General features: G+C 36.4%; 1 protein-coding gene across 4 annotated transcripts in view; it reads right to left on the reverse strand.

The window, feature by feature from the left end:
• Window positions 1-17,366: 17,366 nt before the first annotated feature.
• Window positions 17,367-24,888, reverse strand: part of LOC131153546 (diphthine--ammonia ligase) — a 46,569-nt gene continuing 39,047 nt past the window's right edge. For all 4 annotated transcript variants that reach the window (XM_058105917.1, XM_058105920.1, XM_058105918.1 and 1 more), the window contains 3 exons: window positions 22,053-22,390; window positions 17,952-18,306; window positions 17,367-17,847 (listed from right to left, as the gene is read on the reverse strand). In XM_058105917.1, coding sequence (XP_057961900.1) covers window positions 17,632-17,847; window positions 17,952-18,306; window positions 22,053-22,390 — 909 coding nt within the window. In that variant the 3' untranslated portion in view covers window positions 17,367-17,631. The remainder of the gene's footprint in view (window positions 17,848-17,951; window positions 18,307-22,052; window positions 22,391-24,888) is intronic.

Genomic DNA, 24,888 nt, shown 5'->3' on the forward strand with positions numbered 1-24,888 from the left:
TTTCATCATTCACAAATCAATCCCCTTATTTCATTATTCATATTGCAAAATTTCATGTTGCAATATTTCCATATTCATATATCAAAATTCACATATCCAGTATTTTCATTCAATATTCATAAAACAATATTCCCAGTAGATTTCCTATTTCCTACTGTTTCATTCTCAGCATTTCAATTTCACAATCCATCTCATAATAATAATATATAAGTAAATATGGGAATATATCACATTTCATATATTTCATCATTTCCAATATGCACATATTAGTATTTCATTTTTTTTTTGTTTTTTTCCCATTCCATAGAAAATCATTTCCACATTTCATTTCATTTTCTCAGGGATATTCATCATCATATCATTTTCCCAGATTTCCCAATTCAAATCACATTTTACACAATACATTTCATACTTTTCATAAAATCATATGCCACATAATTTCTCATCTATTATTCATATCATCGTTATAATAATTTCAAGGAAAATACCATAATTGATTTCACATATATTTCAACTAGTATTTCATAAAAATACCTGCTATAACTTATTCCCCTTACCTGACTTACTGAAATGCCCACAATCAATTCAATCCTATGCTTGTAGTGATCACAGTTCAACACCCTGCAATTTTACATTTTCCCAACTCAATCAACAAAATCCCAGAATACACTCATTTGACATTTCCCAGAATTTTCAACAAAACCTCAACATACTTTTCGTAAAATAGTGCCCAGATTCCCAATAATCTAAATACATCATTAAACTCCAAAATACCTCACTTACCTCGGTTTTCCTGAACTATGCCCGCAAGGTCCCGAAATTACACCCACGATGCTTACTTGAGCTCTAAATTCAATAACCCTAATTCAACCTCAGAATGCCCAATATTTAACATTTACAAATATACAATAATTAAATAATAATTAGCCCCTTAGTAACCTCATTAGCCTAATTTTGGGGTTATGCCTATGACGACCTCATGAGAAATCTGCTCCACCAAACTTGTAGAGAATCATCCCTAGATTCTCGTGGTAGTGTCTGATTGTCAATTGGGTTTAAGATTTATGAGAAATTTAGGTAAAAGTAAGAATTGATCTTACCCTAGGAAATATGCCTACGCCACTCCTATGATAAATCCGCTCCAGTAGAAATGTCGGCGGCAGAGAATGGAATCCAGCGATATTTTTTGATTTCCAATCGAGCAAAAATCAGTCAAGAAATTGAAGGAAGTGGGAGAGAGATGAAGGTGATCCAGAGAGTGCGTGAAAAAGAAAGCAAAGAGAAGAAAGAAGAAAAAAAAAACCAAATGCATTGGGGAGGGGTGGCTGCAGAGAATGAAAAGGGATTGGATTTCAAATTGAAATCCAAACCATCTAATTCCATTAACCTATATTATATATTTATATATATATATATATATATTTATACCTATATATATTTTACATCATTTATTAAATTACTTTATTTTAAAAATCCTTAATTTATTAATTGATTAATAATTAATATATTATTATTTATTATTTTATTTATTTATTTATTTATTTATTTATTTTTATTTTTACATACATTGGGGTCATTGCAAGAGGTGTCTCACCCCAGCATCATAAACATTTCAAGAAACCCCGACAGACGTGCGGAGCAAGCTCCGGGGTAGAGGAATTCGTTCGTACAAACCCAGTTGCAGGGTAAGTAGTCGAGTCAGGATCAGTATGGATTTTTGGGTTTGACTCTAGGATTTGTGGTTCTTTTGGGATGTATATGTGTATATATGGAAACAGTAAAAATCCGTTATTGTGTATAAGTTTAAGTATATCATGGTTTCCGCTGCTTAGTTGACATGTTTGTATAAGCAGGTGAATTCCTGGTACCTATGGGTCCAGGTTGACTTTGTTTACATTTTATGGTATCAGAGTATGATTATTGTTATTATGTATAAAAAAAATATAGTAGAAATTTGGGGTTGTTATAGTTTGGTATAAGAATTTAGGTTGTTAGGTTCTGCAAACTTTAGGGTACAACGGAAACAATATCAGAGTATAGGAATAAATTTTGAAAAGGATAGGAAATGGGGTATATTAGAATTTTTTTGAGTCGAGGTTGGGAAGTTAAGATGAGGATTTAGGGTTTTGTTCCGCAATAGGGAAACAAGATTTCCGTAGTGGTTTCTGTGTCTTTCTTGGGGTGAAGATTTTAGAAAAGTCATAGTAAACTATTGTTGGGTTGTGTTTCTAAATTGTTGGACTGAATCTTAAATTGAAAATAAGGACGCTAGGTTAATTGATGATATGAGATTTCAGTTAGATAAATATAATAGTTATGTTATGAGGATAGGGTCTGTAGATTATATTTATTTTCTTTTTAGGATGGAGCTTGATGTAAGCAGTACTTATGCCAATGGTAGTGATGGTGCAGGGCCCTCTAGCATGGGTGGCGGTGATTCAGATACAGTTATGCAATGTAGCTTAGCAGGTTATAGCTGAAATTGCACAGAGTTCTAGGGAGCAGGGAGGCCCATCTGTAGGCTAGGGCTGCAATATAGAACAGTTCACCAAAATGAAGCCTCCAGCTTTTTCAGAGGGTGCAAACCCGATTGTAGCGGAGAACTGGGTACAAGAAATGGAAAAATACAAATTATACTACACTGCACTGATGAGTAGAGAGTGTTATTTGCCACCTTCAGACAGACAAGGGAGGCTGGTGGTCGGCTATAAGAATGCTAAAGGAGCAAAAGTCGATACCTATAGCTATGACTTGGAGTTAGTTTAAAGAGATATTCTTTAACAAATATTTGCCTACCACCACTAGAGAAGCTAAAGTGAAGGAATTCTTAAATCTGATGTAGGGACAGTTGACAGTTCAGCGGTATGCAACGAAATTTATTGAACTGTCCAGTTTCGCCCCTTACATAGTCCCGGATGAAGCAAAGAAGGCAAGAAAATTTGAGAGAGGTCTGAGGCAAGAAATCTACCAGCAAGTGGTGGTGTTGAAAGTGCAAGATTTCTCCGAGTTGGTGGATAGAGAAGCTATGGCTGAGGCCAGCAGGCAGAGGGGTTTTGAGGTGCAGGGCCAAAGGAAGAGACCCACTCCTCCTGGATTTCAAGCGAGCTCTAGTAGGGGTACATGGAGGAGAGGCAGACATGGCAATGGACAAAGGCGGGAGACTGAAGCCATGAAGTTCAGGGCAAGCAAACCTATCATGTTTGTTCGACATGTGGTAAGAGACACATGGGAGAGTGTCGATCGGGGAGAAATGTCTGTTACCATTGTGGTGGACTATGTCATTTAGTACTAGATTGTCGTGCACATTATAGCACTGCTCCTGCTCCTATACAATTTTTGGGTAATATCCAGGCGCCCCGAGGAGGCCAACAAAGAAATATCGCGTAGGCATAGGTTTACACACTGACACCGGGAGATGCTGAGGCAACTGGTGATGTGGTGACAGGTACGATTAGTATGTGTTCAATTAAAGATATTGTATTTTGATTTAGGGGCCACACACTCATTTGTGTCCATAGGGTGCATGAAATTATGTGGGGTTGAAACTCAGCTATTAGACATTGGGTTGTTAGTAGCCACACCAACACGGTCAGTAGTGAGGTGTCGTAGGGTGCTCAAAGGCTAACCAGTAGATATTCAGGGGAGAGTATTACCAGCTGACCTAGTAGTGTATACATGGATTCGATATGATTTTTGGAATGGATTGGTTAGCAACTAATTATGCCAGCATCGATTGTCATCTAAAAGAGGTAATATTCAGACCTCCTGGGAAGCAGGAGTTCAGGTTCGTAGGGTCGCGCGTGCATTCCTCACCACAATTGGTGTCAGCCATTTAGGCGAGGAGACTACTTTTGGATGGATGTCAGGGATATGTAGCCTGTGTTTAGGAAGTGTCAAAGAAAGAATTGAATTTTACCAATACTCCAGTGGTAAAGGAATTTCCAGATGTCTTTCTAGAGTAGCTACCCGGATTGCCCCCCGACCGCAAGGTTGATTTTGCCATTGATTTACTTCTGGGGACGACACCAATTTCTAAAGCTCCCTACAAAATAGCCCCAGTGGAGTTGATAGAATTAAAAGAATAGTTGTAGGATTTATTAGATAAAGGTTTTATCAGACCAAGTGTGTCGTTATGTGGAGCTCTAGTTCTGTTTGTAAAGAAGAAAGACAGGATGATGTGGATGTGTATGGACTACAAAGAAATAAATAAAATAACTGTTAAGAATAAGTATCCTCTTCCCTGTATAGATGACTAGTTTGATCAGCTCTAGGGTACATGGGTTTATTCAAAGATTAATCTACGCTCTGGGTACCATCAAGTGAAGGTCAAGGCAGAGGATATCTCCAAGCCAGCGTTCCGAACCCGGTATGACCACTATGAGTTTTTGGTCATGCCATTTGGATTGATAAATGCTCCTGCTGTATTCATAAACTTGATGAACAGATTTTTCCATTAGTACTTAGACCAGTTTGTAGTGGTTTTCATTGATGATATTCTGGTCTATTCGAGGAGTTTTGAGAAGCATGAGACACATTTAAGGCCAGTTCTTCAAATACTCAGGGAAAGGAAATTGTATGCCAAATTCAAGAAGTGTGAATTCTGGTTAGAGAAAGTTGCATTCCATGGGCTTGTCATATCCGGGGATAGACTTTCAGTAGATCTTAGCAAGATAGAGGCAGTGGTGAATTGGGCGAGGTCGAGAAACATCCACGAAATCAGAAGTTTCTTGGGACTAGCGGGATATTACCTCTGGTTCGTAGAGGGATTCTCTATGCTATTAGGGCCTTTGACGCGACTAACTAGGAAAAATGCTAGGTTTGAATGGAATAATGATTGTGAGTAGAGCTTTTAGGAATTGAAGTAGCAGCTTGTCACTGCACTAGTATTGACTATTCTATCAGGAGAGGGTGGATATGTAATCTACAGTGATGCGTCTCTGAAGGGGTTCAAATGTGTTTGGATACAGCAAGGGAGAGTTTTTGCATATGCCTTCATACAGTTGAAAGAATATGAAAAGAATTACCCGACCTATGATCTAGAGTTAGTAGCGGTGGTTTATGCACTGAAAATTTGGAGGCATTATCTATATGGAGGGAGATGCGAAATATTTTGTGATCATAAAAGTTTAAAGTACTTCTTCACACAGAAGGAATTGAATATGAGACAGAGGAGGTGGCTCGAGCAGATTAAAGACTACAATTGCACCATCAGTTACCATCCAGGGAAGGCTAATATGGAAGTTGATGCGTTGAGCCGTAAATCAGGGAGCGCATCTGTATCAGCAATAGTAATTGCACATCAGATCAAAATGGATTTGGAAAGACTTGAGGTAGAGCTTGTAGAAGGTAATCATCAGGCATTTATCACCAATATGGTGGTACAACCCACATTGCTGGATAGAATTAAAGTTGCTCAGGTGAAAGATGTGGAGTTAATGAAGATTATGGATAAAGTGCAAAGCAGTCAAGAAGCAGAGTTCAATATTTTGGATGATGGAGCCTTGAGGTTCAGTACTAGACTCTGTGTGCCTATAGATACTGAAATTAAAAGAACCATTCTAGAAGAGGCGCACCGTTCCCTGTATACTGTACATCTAGGGAGTACGAAAATGTACAGGGATTTGAGGTTGTTTTTTTGGTGGAGTAATATGAAAAGATATATTGCAAAATATGTAGGGTAGTATTTGATATGTCAACAGGTGAAGGTTGAGCATCACAAACCGGTAGGGCCTTTGTAATCACTTCACATTCCTAAATGGAAGTGGGAGCATATTTCTATGGATTTCGTATCTAGTCTACCACCGGCACATCATGGACAGGATGCCATTTGGGTGGTTGTTGATAGACTGACAAAGGCCGCCCATTTTCTTCCCATCCGAGTAAATTACTCCATTGGTAGATTGGCAGAATTGTACATACATTAGATAGTCAAATTGTATGGAGTGTTTGCGTCCATCATTTCTGACCTGGATCCATGTTTCATGTCACAGTTTTGGAAAATTTTATAGAGAGCTTTGGGGTCTTAGTTGGCTTTTAGCACGGCCTTTCATTCTCAGACCGATGGATAGACTGAGAGGACTATTCAGATATTGGAGGATATGTTGCATGCTTGTGTGCTAGATTTTGGGGGCAGCTAGATTCAATACCTGCCATTAGTAGAATTTGCTTATAACAATAGCAAACAGGAGAAAATCAAGCTTATCCAGGAGAGGATTAAGACAGCTCAGAGCCTACAAAAAAGCTATGCAGATATTCGTCGACGCGCGCTAAAATTTGAAATGGGTGATAATTATTCTTAAAGATTGTGCCGATGAAGGGAGTAATGAGATTTGGGAAGAAAGGTAAGCTTAGCTCTGGGTACATTGGGTCGTTTGAGATACTGGAAAGAGTTGGCCCAGTTGCCTACAGGTTAGTGTTACCCCTAGCGCTATCCAAGATTCACAATATATTTCTCGTGTCTATGTTGAAGAAATACATCCTAGATCCATCTCACATAATAAGTTATGAAAAGCTAGAGATTGGTGAGACCTTATCTTACGAAGAGATACCAGTTCAGGTCTTAGATTATAAAGAACAGGAATTGTGCACCAAGAAAATCCCACTAGTGAAAGTGCTCTAAAGAAATCACGTAGTTGAGGAAGCGTCGTCAGAGTTAGAGGAGGAAATGCGTCAGAAGTACCCACATTTGTTTTAGTGGGATTCAGCATTAGTTAAAAGAAGGAAATAATCAGGTAAGAAATCATGTAAGTAAGTAAATTTTTGTATAGGTTAATCAGTTGTATGTATAGTTTTTAGTTTTTCATGATTTTGGGAGAGTTTTGTTTGGTTATTATAATCTCCCAGAACCATAAATGTAACCACGGTATTCCTCCACCATAAGTGAGGATAATTAATAAAATTACAATGGATTTTTCCTCAGAAAGTGATGCATGAGAGAGAGAGATAGCAAATTTCGAAGAAGAAATTTTTATAAGGAGGGAAGGATGTAGAGACCTGGAAAAATTTAATTTATGGAAGTAATAAAAGAAAATAAAAGAAAGAGAAAGAAAAGAAGGAAAAAGGATTATAAAAAAGGGTGTTAGCAGGAATTCGTCGACGAAGCTAGTGTCTTCGTCAACGAATGTCCTTCTAAGTCTCATCGACGAAGTATATATGTCTCGTCGACGAGGAGATACTGAGAGGGAAAAATTTTCAGACCCTAAAATGTTCATCAACAAACTCTCCGATTTTGTCGATAAACTTTCTTCTTTGGTTCGTTGATGAGTCCACATGTCTCATCTGTCTCATCGACGAAGCCACGTGGACAACTTCCTATATATAACCGAAAATCATATTTTTTTTGCGAGAATTTCATTTCCTCTCTCTCTTTTTCTATCTCTACCTTTAGCCCTTCCACCTTCTCTTTTCAAATCCGGCTCTATTTTACCCAGTTTTGATGATCGGAAGTTACAACGATGATCCCAAGGTGATTCTTTGCACGATAGTCGGAGTGGATTGTTGATTTGGGATTTTTGGGCACCATCCCAAAATCAGAGTAAGTGAGTTATTTTATGGTTTATGTGGTTATCTGGGATATGTGAACCCAGGAAATGTGTTATATGGTAATATACTGGCTTTGAGTTGATTAACTAGGGTTACTGTGATTTCAGGTTTTGGAGTTCTGGATGCTATAAGCGTGGTTTAGGATTTAATGGGCTTCTCATAAATCAAGTAAGGGTATAGATTAAGTCAGGTATTTTTAGAAAATTAATTATTGAATATACAGTATTTGATTCAGAAATTTATATATGATTTAGTATAGTTTTTGGGAATACTGATGTTGAACTGAGAAAACCTTAGAAATAGATCTAATATGTTTTTCAGTAAAATATGCTTTTCCCAGATAGATAGCATGATATATATAGTAGCACTCACTCGTGTGGCATGAGTATATATTTTACAGCATTAATAGCTTGTCAGGATACTTTATGATTTTTCAAAACGAGCTTGACTTGAAAACAGTTTATTTTTAGAAAAGCTATAAACAATACAAAAAGTATATTTTCAGCATATTATGATATTCAACCAGCGCAGATGTCGTGATTATTCAGCCAGCACAGATGTCGTGATATTTATGTTATAATAGTTATTTCGGAAATATTTCCATTATAGATTTTATACAGAATTATGAAACAGTTATATATCAGTATTATGAAATATATATTATACGATTGCAGAACCTGGATGGCTTAGTTTAGATTCAAAGCATGGTACAATAGCTATTCAGATCAGATAGTGCTACCACACATCTCAAATAGAGTGTGGGAGTTGGTTAGTCGATTGGGCATCAAGGAAGAGTTGTGTGCCCCTTGGCAGTCCGGACCAAGTTGGGTAGGCCAATCGTACATACAGACTTATTAGTTTTGACTTAGCGTGGGAGGCCAACCATTGCTAGGTCCCGCCTACGGACCGCACAATCCAGTCATGTGGGGGTAATACATGACGTCAGCTAAACTATCCATCCAAGTTATAATTCCAGTAATACACAGATATAACATATGATTTGCTTGTATACAGAATTTTAGTATGTTATGTTGTATTATGTTTTATTCAAATTTTATACAGAATAGTTTTACCAGATTTGTCAAATGCAAGTTCAGTTATGTACAAAGTTTCCTTACTTATCAGATACAGATTATCATGTACAGTATATGTTTATAACACAATAATACTCATGCTGTCACACACTAATATTAGTTTGTTTCCCTTACTGAGAGGTGTCTCACCCCAGCATTACAAACATTTTAGGAAACATTGACAGATGTGTGGAGCGAGCTCCGAGATAGAGGAGTTTGTTGGTACCACCCTAGTTGTAGGGTAAGTAATCGAGTCAGGATCAGGATGAATTATTGGGTTTGACCCTAGGATTTGTGGTTCTTTTGGGATGTATATGTGATGACCCGAAGAATAATGGTATTTAAATAATAAAGAGGGAGGGAAATGGAAACATAAACATAAAGAGGTAGCAAGGGATTCATCGACGAGGGTACAAAAGGGCCTCGTCGACGAAGACAAGTTTCGTCAACGAGAAGATACCGAGAGAGGGTTTTTGGGGAAGTCTGAAATTCATCGACGAAGGTGTAGGTTTGTCGACGAACTTTCTATAGGACTCGTCGATGAGGTGACGTGTCTCGTCGACGAATTTGACCCTATAAATAGCAAAAACCCACATTTAAATGCAAAAAATTAAGAAAAAATCACTCACTCTCTCTCTCTCTCTCTCTCTCTCTCTCTCTCTCTCTCTCTCTCTCTCTCTCTCTCTCTCCCTTCGGTTTCTCTCCCTTCTCTCTTCTATTTTGGCGTCGTCACTTGCCGGATCGACGATCTGAAGCCACCACGACGCTCCTGGAGAAGTTCTCTCCAAATCTGCCGGAGCGGATCGTTTGTGGAAGCTAATTGAAATTCATCCCTAAGTTGAGGTAAGACTTTTTATGCCGAATTTGGTCTTTTCATAGTTATAGGAAATGATATTCACGTGAAAATACTGAAGTTTAGAAATGGGAGTTTTATTTTCAGGGTATTGATAAGGAAATCCCACGGGTGTGAGTTCAGGAATTCGTAGGGGCTTTTTAGTTACGAGGTAAGGGAATAAACTAAAACAGTTATTTTCCAAGCGTATTATTATTATTTATCGGTAAATTAATTTTTAGGAAAGCATGCATGATATTTAAATATTATTGAGAAAATATAAGTTATTGGGAAAATACTGTTATTATATGGAAAACGTGATTTTAGAATGAAATGTAAGAAATTATTCAACTTTGCGTGGCATGAATGTTATTTTTTATGAAAAGTAATGATATGACAAATTTTACGAATAGCATGTTTTCAAGAGTTATGAAAAGATACAGTATATTGTGATGATTTTGATAAGTACATGATAATTGATTATTTTCAGAATGATATGTATGAAATGATTTCGGCCTGAGGTCGTATATGTGTATGAAATGATTTTAGGCCGAGGCCGTATATATATATAAAATGATTTCGGCGTGAGGCCGTATTTATGAAATGTTCGGCGTGAGGCTATATTTATGAAATGATGTTCGGCGCGAGGCCGTATTTATGAAATGATTTTCAGTGCGAGGCCATATTTATGAAATTATGAAAAATGCTATAATATCATGTAATATATGTTATCAGAATCCGGATGTTAGTTTAGTTTAGTTTCAGGAGTTCGATATCGTAGCTTATAGGTCAGATATATATGATCAGATTTGTGCTAACCACTCCACGAGGGGGTGGGATATGGATAGTCAATGTGGCCTTCAATGTAGAGTGTAGACGTCCACCTGGTAGTCCGGACCAGGGTGTGGCGGGCCCATCATACTTACAGACATTTTTGACTCGATAGTGGTCGGCCAGCCATTGTCGGGTCCTGCCTTCGGGCTGCACAACCCATAATGGGGGGTAATACATGACACCAGCTAGTTATTCATCTTGGGTATGTTTTCAGTATTATCAGCCATAACAAACGTTTTATGAGCAATATGATTTCTTAGTAAATATGAAAGTATATGATTATTCAGTACGATATGATGAATGTTTACAGATATATAAAATGTACTGTATATGTATAATTGTATTAAATGTTCATGTTGCCACACAGTTATATTTAGTTTATTTTCCCTTACTGAGAAGTGTCTCACCCCCGAATTTAATTAATTTTTCAGGAGACCCTAAGAGACCGGCGAGTCGTGGCCGCCATTGAGTTTGTTAAGTTAGCCTACTAGGAGGGTAAGATTTTGTACTAGGATCAGGATTATTTTGTTGTGAGATCCTAGTTGTATTTGGAATGTTATAGGAGATTGAACATATATGTATGTTATTTTGGTGTAAGTAGACTCTGGTATTATGTTTTATGGTTGGATGGTTGTAATTTTATACTTACTGCTGCTAAGGTTTCCGCTATGAATGACAGGTTTCCCCGCTACCCACGGGTTCAGGTTGACTGTTTTATTTATTATGTTTTATTATACGTTAAGATAAGCCGATTGTTACAGTATATGTGTATATATGGAAACAGTAAAACTCTAGTATTGTGTATAAGTTTAAGTATATCATGGTTTCCGCTGCTTAGTTGACATGTTTGTATAAACAGGTGAATTCCTGGTACCTATGGGTCCGAGTTGACTTTGTTTACGTTTGATGGTATTAGAATATGATTATTGTTATTATTGCAGGGAACTTCTTGGCGAAGTCCGTGAGTATGGCGCATTTCTCATGTGACCGATTGCCAAAGGTACCACTCAATGGCGACAATGCTCAAGGCAAAAATGCGAGGAACTTCTACAAAGTCCCTTAGAGTAAAAGAAGAGAAACAAAGGGGTGATTAATTACATGGCTTTTGGTGAGAAAGCCATAGGGCAGTGTACTTAAGTAAAGGAAGAGAAACAAATGCTAGAAAACTGTAGCAGCAACAAACATGTAATTCAGGTGAAGTTAGATACTCAAGGCAAAAATGCAGGGAATTCTATTTCGAGTCAACAATATCACAATTTAAATGGGTATATGATGCAAGTGGAGCAACAGACTCAGGGCAAAGATGACATTGTCCATATTGTAGGGAGTTTCAGGCCGAGAGACCAGCAGGATCACGGTGGGCCCACGTGCACTATCAAGGCACCACTCAGGTATAAATTTGACATTCTAGTATTTTATGTATTCATTACTACTAGGAACAAGGTTCCTACTATTTTTCAAGTTGTCGTGCACAGCAAATGGAAAATAGGTGGATGAGTGCTATGGTGGAGGAAATTGAGTTATTGCATAAGAACCAGGTGTGGGAGTTGGTGAGGCTTCCAGTGGGGAAGAGGGTGATAGGATGCACAAGAGTGATGTATTTGTTGTGTGTGAATGACATGTTATTGGCTGGGAAGACTTTGACTAAGGCTTATAAGTTGGGAACTCTATTGAAATGTTTTCATATGAATATTTGTGTATGACCAAGAAGGGTCTTGGTTTGAAGATTCACATAGATGGATATGCAGGAAGATTAATGTTATCTCAGGGTGGCTTTGTGGACAGAACTATAGGGAGACTTTGTTTGTCATCTCAGGGGGGTTCTGTGGAGAATCAATGTGAAATGTCTACCGCTAGGTACCCAAGGACAGACTGTGATGTCTGAGATATGTCAAAGGTCCCTTATGATGGTGCAATGGGGTGTTTCGATAGGCAACAAAGTGAATCGTTAGTCATAAGATTTGTTGAAACTATGCATGGGGCTTTGGTGATAAAAGGCTTGCAGTAGCTTTTGTGTTTACTGTTGTGGTAAGGCCTTGTTGGAAGCCTAAGGCGAAGTCTTAGGTTGTTGCATCTTCAACTGAATTTGGATTGATGGTAGAAGTCGAAGCTACTATCGGCAAGTTCAAGTTGCTTTGTTTGGACTTGGTGTTTGTCTCCAGTTGCTAGATGGGAGGCGGTCCCAACCTAACGTCCCAAGTTTAAGGTGGAACAACGGGCTCATGTTTTCAGTTTCTCCTAAGAGGCGTATGTTCTCCAAGGTGGAAATTGTTGTGAAACGTAGCTCACACTCTGAGTAGAAAACATAAACAAATGGAAAGCATGAAGAAAGTCAAGTAGAAATAGGGGAAATCGTCGACAGTAAGGCTCTAACCGTTGACGGTAAGGCTCTAATCGTCAACGGTTTGGAGTAGTATTTCAGACAAATTTGATTCTGTCTGAAACCGTTGATGGTTTGGCCCAAACCATCGACAATTTGGCTCAAGACACCCAGCGCAGATTTCAAAATTTGAAAGGGGGGCGTTAATGTGGTTGGCCTTTGGAGGAAAAACCTCCACGAACTCTATTTATATGTCTTCATGGATGTGTTTGTAGAGTATGGTTGGGAGTATTGTTTAGAGGATTGTATTGTTCTTGTAATTTGGAAAAGAAGATAGTGAATCCTTACCGTTTGCTCCCGTGAATGTAGGCATTGCCGAACCATGTAATTTCTTATGTCATTGTGATTGTTCTTGCTTTCATTAATTTGATATAGTTGTGGATTGTTCTGTATTTTCATCATTAAAGTGTTGTACTCTGCATTTGATCCTTTACATACAAATATATATTTCGATGTGCATATTTGGGGGTTTTACACAATAAGATTCATTTGTGATCCCATCCTTTTGGGCTTTTATCTATTCTATTTTTTCTTTTTGGTTCCTCTAAGTTGTTTCTACTCTTACCATATGTTTGAAGAGGTCTTGGATTTGAAGTTATATAAGAATTGGATAAAATATAATATAAAATTATATTAAAATTTATCCAAATTCATCCAAATCCAAATTTAAGATTCAAAATTAATACTCTAAACGCAACATTAAATTTTTTGCAAATATATGAAGTTCTTGTCCAAAATTTGCTTTCCACTCTAGTTGTAATCTAATTAGTGGTTATTTTCTTTTGGAATTTTCACAACAATTGAAGTTCATCTTAGTTGTCAAAAATTTGACTCTGGAAAACCATTCTAGAAATGAAGACTTAATGTTCAAAATTCAATAATTTAAATTTCTTCCATAATAGATCTTTTCTCTAATACTAGAACTGCTTTACCTTTTTTTTCTTTTTGTCTATTTTGTTATTTAATTAATTTTTATGTTTAAGATGTTTAGAAGAAAAAAAAAACACTTAAGCATCCTTGGAATTTTGAAAAGATTATGAAAAGAAAGGAAAACCCCATATATATATATACACACACACACACACACACATACACACACACACACACACACACACACACATTCACATTTGCAATCATATATTTTTCTCAATAAAATATGTTCGTACTCAATAAGTTTCTCTGTGTACGAAACACAATATGTCTGTTAATATAGAATCATCATGTACGTAATGAAAAATCAACCTGAGTAGACATTCTTACATTACCGTCATGTAATAACCCCACATGATCGGGTTGTGCAGCCCAAAGGCAGGACTTAACCATGGTTGGCCTACCAAGTTGAGTTAAATTGTACGCGTCTATAATACGATTGGCCTACCGCAGTTTGGTCCGGTCCCAAAAGCGGTCAACATCTCTTCGTAGACCCAATTAACTTCCAATACCAACACTCTCCCAAAGTAGTGTGGTTGCACTAACTCATTTACTAGCAACGGTACCGTGCTCTCATGTACATCACTGGTCCGTTAGGGTTCTCATTTCCACATCTCAGTATAAAAACTGTCATTTCTGTCATTTTATTTCCTGGTATAATACTATCATCACATATCTCAGTATAAAAAATAACATGTATGTATTTCGGTATAAAACCATCATCATATATTCTAATATAAAATCATATTTCATCATTTCACAATATCTGTCGTATTTTCAATATTTCCTATAAACCAGTATAAATCACATTTCAACATAAAATATTCTCACATGTTTATTGTACAATAACAAAATCATTTCTCATGTCACACAAATTTTAAATAATATTTCATAATATAATAACTGTTTAGAAAAAATATATGATAATCCAAAACCACTATTTTCATATGTCTGATAAGTCAGAAAATTATATACAATATTTTCATATTCATACTTTAAATTAATCAATTAATTTACAAAATGTATGACTTAATTTATTCCCCTTACCTTATCTCAGGAGTGGTGCCTACGACGTCCCAACGACAAACTGACTCCGGTTAAAATGTTGGTGACTGAAATTGGAACCCAGAGATATTTTCCATTCTTCAATCAGCCCACGTTTGCTAAGAAAATTGAAGAGAGAGAAAGAGATGGACGGAGGAGAGAGAGAGTGAAGATTCGGCCATGGGAGACTTGCGTAGAGGGGGGGCGTAAATGCTCTCTCGATTTCAATTTCCAAATTGAAATCACCTTTCCTGAATCTTTAGAAAAGGTGTAGTATATAGGTTATTAAATATATATTATAACTTTATAATATTATATTATATTATATACATATATATATATATATATATACACACATATTATTTTTATCCTTTTATATATATATATATATATCATATTATTCATTTAATTAATTCAATTTTAATAATAATTAATTAATTAATAATTTTTTTTATTTTTTTTAGGATCATTCCACTAATCTTATATGACTATTTTTGGGATCGTTACATTACCTCTTCCCAAGATCCTCCTTCTATAATTGTTTAGACCTGTCCAATTCTGGAGGAATATCATGAGGGAGTTCATGGCTTTTATACTAGGAGTTGCATAAAATTTATGGATCTTTTAATCTGACCTTTTATTGAGGATTACAGGTGTTTTATCATCCCTTTTTAAGGACTGACAAGGCTATTGCATAAACTCAATAGGCTAATACTGACACAAAATTAGAGACCTAATACAGATGTAGTAAATCCTTAATTTTGGAGGCTATTGAAAAATCTCTACCAATTTTGCTTAACAATAGTGATTAAAACCTAATTTTAGAAGCTAATGAAAAGCAAAATCATTACCTACTTGATGCAAGCCAAGGAATGGTCAAGGACTTCCCGGCCTAAGTTAGGAGATTAGAACAATAAGTTCCTTTCTCCAACAGTTTGTGCTAGAAATTCTAGACTTCAAATTAAAGCGCCCATTACATTAAACAAGGTCAAGGTTAAATCCCCCAAGCAAATCAAGTTTGTGTTGATGGATTACCACACTACTCATCTGGGCAGTAACTACAGTTACAGCTCCTGTAAAATCTCCTCGAAAGACCTTCTAGTTTCATTGGGTCTGAAGAAGCCAAAAAGATACTTGGATTCAGCGAGTCTGCAACAAGGAGAGATAACTTTTTCTCCTCTCATGATGATAAGGCCCCTGGGCCTAGTGGCTTTTAATGGTAGAATTTTTTGTGGTACATACCCTATTTAATAAAGTCTTGACTAAACGAATGTTGACATTTAGGGAGCATGAATTAATGCACCTTATGGTAATTAACCACCATATTAAGGTTATGGGCCTCAAGTAACAATATGTAAGATTTTGATATGTGTGGATCTTGTTTACACTAGGAGTCACGATGGGTAGGATTTTCTTACGTCGGTATTTAAGCAACGTCTACAAACATGTTTGAGTACTATTGAGAATGACTTGATAACTGCAGTCTCTTCTATCTTCCCTAATTCTAAGCTTTTAAAGCAAGTCAAAGCTACCAACCTACCATGCTAACTTTGATGCACAAAGCTAAAACAATATGGTACCTCGGATTATAGGCCCATTGCTTGTTCAATATCCTACTGTACAGGTGTACTAATTGTCACATTATCCTATATAGGTGTGCTACTAAGATCTAGGCAAATAAATTTCAAATATGTCTGGGATCTCTTATCAGCAACAACCGAAAAACCTTTTTTTTTTGTTTTTTTCTGAAAAGAAGAGCTACTCAAGATGACATTCTTATGGCCCAAGAGTTGCTTCACTTACCATTTGAACTCAATCCCCTAAATTTTCTCTTTAGGAGGACTTGAAGAAGGCATTCAATTAAATTTACTGGAACTTTTTTATTTTTATTATGATTTCTATTCATATACTGCTTCTTCCATATCATGGATTAAGTAATGCATTAGTAGTGCTAAATTTTCCTTTCATATCAACATTCTTAAGGATTTAGAGTAGGCTGGACCTTCTTAGGGGGACTTAGGCATTAAGCTTATCTGAGATTAGAATACTGCATCAGCTGCTAAAATGATATGGTTTTTATTTACACTTCTGGAAATGTTTCAATGGATATTATGGTATGAAGGATCATTAAGGATGAGCAATGGCATTGCCCAAGAAGTGCTACTAGCAGAGCTGATGAAATTGAATATAATTTACAAATTTATTCAAATCCTTCCATTCTTGAGTTGAGGCTCTTTCACATTTTCCTCTACATGGGAGCATATACAAGCATTTAGCAATTTGGTTCAAATTTCATGCCCTCTGGATAGATTATTCACCCTTGATGGACTGCAGACTTGGAGAGAGGTGCAAAATGCCTCTTGTATCTTTGCTGTAACCATTTAGGGGCCATGAATCGCTTCTTTTCTTGATTGTACTGCAACTAGGCTAGGCTACCACATGGTCGAGTCACTGCTGCTTTCTATCTTCCTAAACTCCCACATCTTCACACGATGAGATTGCTTGCTTCATTACACTCCTTGGAAAACATTCCTTTAGCAATCACTTGCAAGATTGTTTGGGCAGCTACAATTTTCAGAAAGCGAGGAGTGTTGTTGCGTTTTTAGATATCTTCTATTAACAAAAACGACAAAGAGAAGGAATAGCGAAAAGCCATGACTTCAAAAGCATTCTCATTAAGAAACCTTGCCATTGGTTGGATTATTATACCATCCACATTCATATTCCAAACTTGCATATAACATTCCCAAATTTTCTTATTCAATTTCGCAATAAAAAGATTGGCTGTGCATTCATAAAAATGAGCATTGGGCAAAAATTAAGGTGGTTAGAAGGAATTGAAAAAAAGAAACAAAATACAGACATAAATAAAATCAAATGCTATGACCCTATTGTGGGATTTTTCAGAACCTTCGTGGTTTTTTTAATTGCTTTTCTCTGTGGTGACCTAGTGCAACAAATAAATGCCACAATGCAGGCGAGGCAATGGCCATCCTCTAGACTTTCTGTGCCAACAGTTCACAGGTGACTATATCATCCATGGCTGCAGAAGACCTCCCAGCCCCCAAGACGGGAACCAGGTTGAAGAATGGATCCTCACCAAATTTAACTTTCTTACTCATGTCAGCAAATTCTCGAAATGCATCAGCAAAAATGGAAGACAATGCTTCTAGTGGCATGGAAAGGGTTGTTGGGAAGTAGATCCTCAAATTCTACAAAAGGAAAGATATGAATGAGAGAAGCAAAAATACTAGAATGATTAAACAGTACTGCCAACACAAACAAAAGTCAGAATATGTTAAGAAAGTTCACTAACCATTGCATCTTCCCAAGAGAATTCATTTTCTGTAAGGATTTTGTCAAGAAGATAAATGCAAAACCTTGCTATCCTGTCCATTTGAACCTGTGTAACAACATTTTGGCAATAACCACTCTTCTGGTCGGCAGCAACAAGCTCAGAACAGATCTTCAATGCAAGTTCATTTGAAATATACAGGCAAACTGCACATATTTTCCTATGAACGACACACTTTTGAAAGCAAGATTCATGCCAGTGTGCTTGCTGAAAACCCCAATAGCTTTGTGCCTTGAAAGGAAGGTCTTCAATAGTTTCAGATGATATTTCCATATCTTGCTCCACATAAAGGATTGGTTTTGCTTCTACAAATGCTCTGTGATAGAAAAACAGCCATTTTTGTTGATTTTAAATATGTTCTGATAGCCTTTTGATGTAATGACACTCATGCGAATTTACCCATAATCAAGGCATAGAAAAGGCTTACAAAACAATATACTGAAATCTTAGATCTAAGACTAACATAAAAAAATATATATATATTGAGCGACCAATAATCAAGGCATAGAAAAGGTCTAATGCAGGACCATTGGCACGAAAAAAAAAAATGGGGGCCCTGGGGTTGGGGGGAAGGTGTAGAGGGAAAATTAATGGATATATAATAAATTAGAAGGAAAACAAAAGGAGAAACTGAATAAAAGCAAAATTTGCATTTGGGGTTCTTAAATATAAATATCACAAGCAATCTCAAAGGTATACAATAAACCCTGCATATGAGCTTTTCCACCAAAATTAAGAGAACAATATGAGAAATACTATCAAATACATAACTAAAGAATTTACAAAACAAAGTCCAAAAAATAAAATCCAACATTATGCCTTCACCTACAATAAATGCATAAATACTGTTAGTCACAATCATGATCCTCATCCCCACAGGACCCCACACCTGGGGAAAACAAACCTCTATGAAGGAATGATTGATGTACAAGAGCTCCGGATCATCGTGATGCACATTTAGCAAGGGAAATAGCACTGATGGTAGGGTTTCAACTCATCTTCAAAAAAATCATGAGTTGAAGATAGGTCAATCCTTCCAGCTCACAAGAAATCGTGACACCATGTGAAAAGACTATGATCTCATCCTCTGGGGTATCAACATGATTCGTGGATGATGGTGGAAGAGGACATGGAATTGTCACTCATGAAGAAGCAATTGCACTAGGAGACATATCTGTAGGCAGAAAGAGAAGCTCGACTTTAGCTTGGTAAGGTGTTTAAGTCCTCAATATTGAACATTGGACTAACACTCAATGTAGCTTGTCACCCATATGAGTGCATCACTGATTTTGCTACAAGGAATGAATTGGACCAATTTAGAAATATCCTTGACCACAACACAAATGAAATCATGACCATAGCAGTCCCAGGCAACCCAAGAGTAACACCCATGCTAAGATCCTTTCAAGGTGTAAGAGAGTGGAAAAGAGGAGTATAAAACACAGTGATCTACCTTTAGCCTTAAGTAATTGGTATGGGTGGCATTGAGACACAAGGAGTTTTGACCATTTATTCTTTTGGTATTTTATTTTTAGGTATTCTTATTGAATTCAAATGGAAGGTATTTCCTCATGTACATGAGAAATTTTTTGTCAATGGAAAGGAAAGAATAAAAATAACATCTACTAGATTGATTTTATGCCATATAGGCTGGCTCACATGCTGTTAATAGGACATTATCTAGCACTCTATGGAAAGATGAAAAAATGCATCAAGCGTGCTTTTTTTTAATAGCAAAAGAAGAGATTTCATTAATAAGAAAAGAATTTACAAAGTGGAGAATAAGATATCTCCCGTTAAAATTATGGATAAAAACCAGAAAAATATTTTAAAAACAAATAAATACTAAGAAATATCAAAGCAAGAGATTTCTCCATCCTCGCTGAACTTCTAAAAAGCTGACTCCCTTAAAACATCCAAAGCCAACGCACCGTATAGAGGCCAAGTATTGAATCTTCTCCCAAACCAGCTTCCGATTCAAATTTTTTCCCTAAAAAAGTCCATGCTTTACACTCCAACCATAATCTCCACAACACTACAAATATATGGCATTTCCAAAGAGCAGCCATATCCTTCTTTCTTCCAAAATCCTCAAAAGAAATAGCCAACATTTCTCCAACGCTCAAACCCACATTTCTTCCAACTAACCAAATAATTTATTCTAGATACTCCAATCAAAATCATAGTGTAATAACAAATGACATGTGACATGCCGTTTCAAAATTCAAACAAGAAAGCACACAAACATAAGGAGATAAGACCTTTTTCAAAGGTCTCTTGTTCTGCAACAGATTATTAATATTGATTCTATTAAGCACAGTCAACCAAATTGAAAGCCTTAATTTTGAGGGGAGCTTTGGCCTTCCAATTAGATAAATATAAAGGAAACAAAAGTTGGAAAAGATAAAAAACACTCCAAATATATATATATATATATATATATATATACACACACACACACACACACATATATTTACAAGAATACAGTCCCAAATGATCCAAAGTCCAAGACTGAGTATCCCTAGCTGAAGAAAGATGACAATTGTTCAATAACAACAATAAGGAGGAAAGTTCCATAAACTCTATATGATTTAGAGATATTCTGAAATGAAATTTACGAGAAATCAGAGGAGATAACCAAATCAACCACAACAAAAGAAATAAATACTATCCTACTTGAGCGCAATCGAAAGAGACGAGGAAAAGATGTCCATAGAACATCATTCCCCAACCATATATCAAATACATGAATGACAGGTATGTTGTGTGAGGTGTAGTAGCTGTAATATAAAATTCATATTAAACATATTCATTTAAAATAAATGATATTCGTAAATCAGTTAAACTCAAAGGAATTGATGTGGGCCCACACATTATTATACAAAGAAAGATAATTTAGAATTAAATCAGTAAATAAAATGTTGTTGCTGATATCGAAATTTAATTTTTCATTTAACTGCAAAAGCCCTTGTAATAATATTTAAATTCAATAATAAATAAATAAATAATGAGATAATTTCAGTTTGCATTTAATCCTGCATTTGGATTCTAGGTAAATTTCATTTGATAGTTGAAATTTCGACAAGTTTCGCTGAAATTTGAGATTTTGATAATTTTGAATGATTTGTTGAAATTTTGAATGGAAATTTTATAAGATGGAAATTGACAGCTATTTTGATATCGAAGGTGATGAAAAGTAGAAATTTCGATGGAAATTTCGACAATTTCGTGGAAATTTAAGACCATACATACATCTCAACTTGCATGGGGCTGCCTTAGAAGCAAGCCTTGATGGCCCTAACAATTTGGGTTTAGGACCAAAGAAGCCCTTCTTGACCATGTTGTTTTGAATTGGCCTCTAGATAGGATCCGATTGATCCATCCAATAGCCATCTTCCTGCCTTACATCATGAGAGATTGAGGTTGAAGCAATTGGGATGAAAAGATTGTTGTGGTGGTTGATAATGTGAAAATGAATCTTGTAATTAAAGTGGAGATCTGATAACCATTGTTGCGAGACCAATTAACACAAAAGAATCCAAGGGAAAATAAGGGGAAGTTAAAGGAAAAATTAAAAATTAAAAGAAAAGAAAACTAAAAGTTAATGAAAACAAAATTCCCAGTTAGGGGTTTTCAATTTTCAATAACACAATCTGTTTTAAAATTACACAATGAAGCCTTTATATAGGATTCTAACCCCCCCCCCCCCTCCCCAAAACACAAAATCCAAGGATGAGAAATGATAACAAATCCCTAAATAACTGAAAGTTAAAGTCCAAAAATAAATCCTAAATTACACCTTTGCCTACAATAAATGCAAAAATTCATCAATCATGATCGTGACTTATCCAAAACTCTTGAAATTGTAGAATGTTAATAAAAAGGCAAGGACATGGTTCTCAATTGGACAGGCAGAGGAATATAATACTGAAAACTTACACAACATATTAATGCATAAATCGTGCAGAACATTAGGATAACTACTCAGTGTCCTTATGGATGGGTTCACCCAATGGCCCAAATAGGATAATGAAGCCAAACAAAAGCATGATGGATGGTTACCTTTTTGGAAGATCAGGCACAAGGACATATAAACATATGGGAATGAGCATTTTAGACATGCTTCCCCTGTCTGAGTGGAGTAACCTCATTTGCTCAAGTAACACGTCCTGCTGCTCCTGAATTTTGGTTCTTTCTGATAATGGAACATGTGTTGAACAGTAAATCAGAAACAGAATAGCAGAGGTAGATATTGAGCAGTTAAAGCATTTTGCCACTGCTTCACTGTTTTCCAGTGCTTGCCTCAACTCAGCAGTGGGGCCTCCATTGCAGAGAGCCATTGTGGGGGGATCAAGCCCCAGTTGTCCTGCCATGTGAAGTATCTCCTTGTGCAAGGTTGCCTGAAAGGGAAAAAAAAAAAAAGGTTCACATAAGAAAAACAACAATAATTGCAGGTTCTTAAATTAGAAATTGAAACTTTTTTGTAAGATATGTAAAAGCCTTGGTACCGAAAGGTCCTCGCAAGGTGGAGACCCACATGATGAATACATTCTATTTTCCTTTTATGGAAAATAAAATATTGTCAAAAAAGCAGAAGCCTAAATAGAAGGGAGGGATTAATTAGGGAGAAAAGGGAGAGAGTTAAGGGGATCTGTAAAAATAATCAGAAAAGAGAAAACTCAGCTAAACACTAAAATTACAAAATGAGCTCCGTGTAGAAACAGAGATTTTATACCACTTTCCCAAGCATCCAGATAAGACATTTTCTTATCCTCATTTTTTTTATTAGTCCCCTAATGCGCTAAATAAGGCACAGAGAATCTAATTCCAAACAAGTTCTTGATCGCTTCCACTGTTCAATTACTCTACCAACCAACCACGTGCTCTCTCATTTACCTTGGCCAAACAAACATTCCCCAAATGTAGAAAACACCAGTTACCATAACTATCTAGCCACTGAAAGTGTGACAGAAGAGACAATCCTCTAACTCAACTTGCATATACAATGGCCATTTGGAATTCCGAATTCCAGGTCCTCAAATACCAGCTCACAAATTCCTGCATAAGCCAGAAAATGTTACCCACAAAATGAGAGCTGCTCTTGGGGGAGCAAAAATATACACTAATTTTTTTACTTTTGATGATTAGGAAAATAAGAATGATAAGTTGTAGACTACTAGGAGTTTCCCTTTCGTTCCCCCTACTGGTCTTTGTGAAGTACAGATTTTTAAAAGTCCCAGCCATGGCATCGCACGATAAGTGTTAGATTTGAATGCATATGTCCCAATTGGTCAAGCCACATCGTCCTCCAACTGCTAGGAAGATACTTTATTTCCACAATAGATCCTTCCAGAAATTTATGCCTTGTTCACCCACCCCTTCTGCAATAGTTTTAAAATACCTACACGGCAGGTACTCCAACCTCACTGACATCAATCATCATTAGTAATCCCATATTTCCATAGCATCACTTCCTTCCACAAAATGTTATCATCCATACAGATCCCCCAAGGCCATTGTCCAGATTTGCTTGATTCATCACATTACAAAAGGGAAAACAGGTGCTCGAGGGAGTTGGGGGAAAAAAATCAGAGCATATATCCCAACCAATGTTTTAAAAGGCAAAGACATAAGGGTAGGTGTTTTAACCCTTAAGAGGTGACATGTAAACCTTAAGGCATTGAGACGTAAGCTTTTTGAGAATTTTATTTTTGGATAAAAATATGTAAATAAAATACATATTTACTGAAAAATAAAAAATATAAAAAATTACAAATCTGATGTAAAACAAAATCAAATATAATTTGCAAAACTACTTGGCCATTCAAGAATTGCTATCTTGAATTCATTATGTAAATCATGACAAAAGATAGCTATAACATTACAAAGTTCACTATTTTCAAGACCTACGATTCAACACTAAATTATTTTGAAAAGGTTAAGGTTCAAGAGTTTTAGAAATCAACTCATACAATGACATTACATTTTATCTAAACATGGAGTTCAAATTTTCGAGCCAAATCTAACTTGAGAATCACACCCAAAATGCATTAACCTCAACTAGAAGGGCACAAAAGGCATGGCTTTTGTACAAATGCATAAGCCTCAGTGTGTATGTGTTAGCCTTTTTGGGATGATGTATTTTAGATTGAGCCTCGAGGTGTTAGGAATGCCTTGTCTTGCGACGAGGCTCAAGGCGAGCCTTAATTGAGCCTTTTAAAGCATGGATCTAAACAATGGATATGGTCCTCGTAAATGTTAAATGGCAACAAATTATTTGTGTGGCCAACCCCAGATTCAAGGCTTGTCAATTGATCATGAAGGTGCCAATTTCCATTTGTTCATACAATTCCTCCCCTTGGGGTAAATTATTTTATGTATACTTCTTCAAGTAGATCCACACCAACACCATGCTCTAATCTCTATGTTATTAAGATGATACACCACCTTGTTGGAAATGTAGACAATTGTAACCATAGACATATATAATGATAGCGTTAGAATATCAAACCTCTAACTTTATCTCTACAATTTCTATTTATTGGTAAGCAAAGTCCAAATATCTACAAACTAGCACATGCTTGGCTAGCCAAGTAGACAAATGACCTTGTATTTTGTTTTTACCATATTTTTATTTGTACAACTGAGGGCAGGCCTAGGTCAACGGTAAGGTTGCTCTTTTGTGACCGGTTCGTCACGAGTTTGAGTCCAAGGAAACAACCTCTCTAAATAAAAGCAGGGGTAAGGCTATGTACATCATATCGACCCTCCCCCTACCCTAGCAAAGCAAGGAGCCTTGTGACCCAAGGACGCCCTTTTTATTTGTACAAGTATTTCATATTCAAAGACTAACTCAATCTTGCTCTTTCTATCTCTATATATATCTATTTATCCATCT

The sequence above is a fragment of the Malania oleifera genome, chromosome 4 (assembly GCF_029873635.1).
Source record: "Malania oleifera isolate guangnan ecotype guangnan chromosome 4, ASM2987363v1, whole genome shotgun sequence".
In the NCBI taxonomy this organism is placed as follows: Eukaryota; Viridiplantae; Streptophyta; class Magnoliopsida; order Santalales; family Ximeniaceae; genus Malania; species Malania oleifera.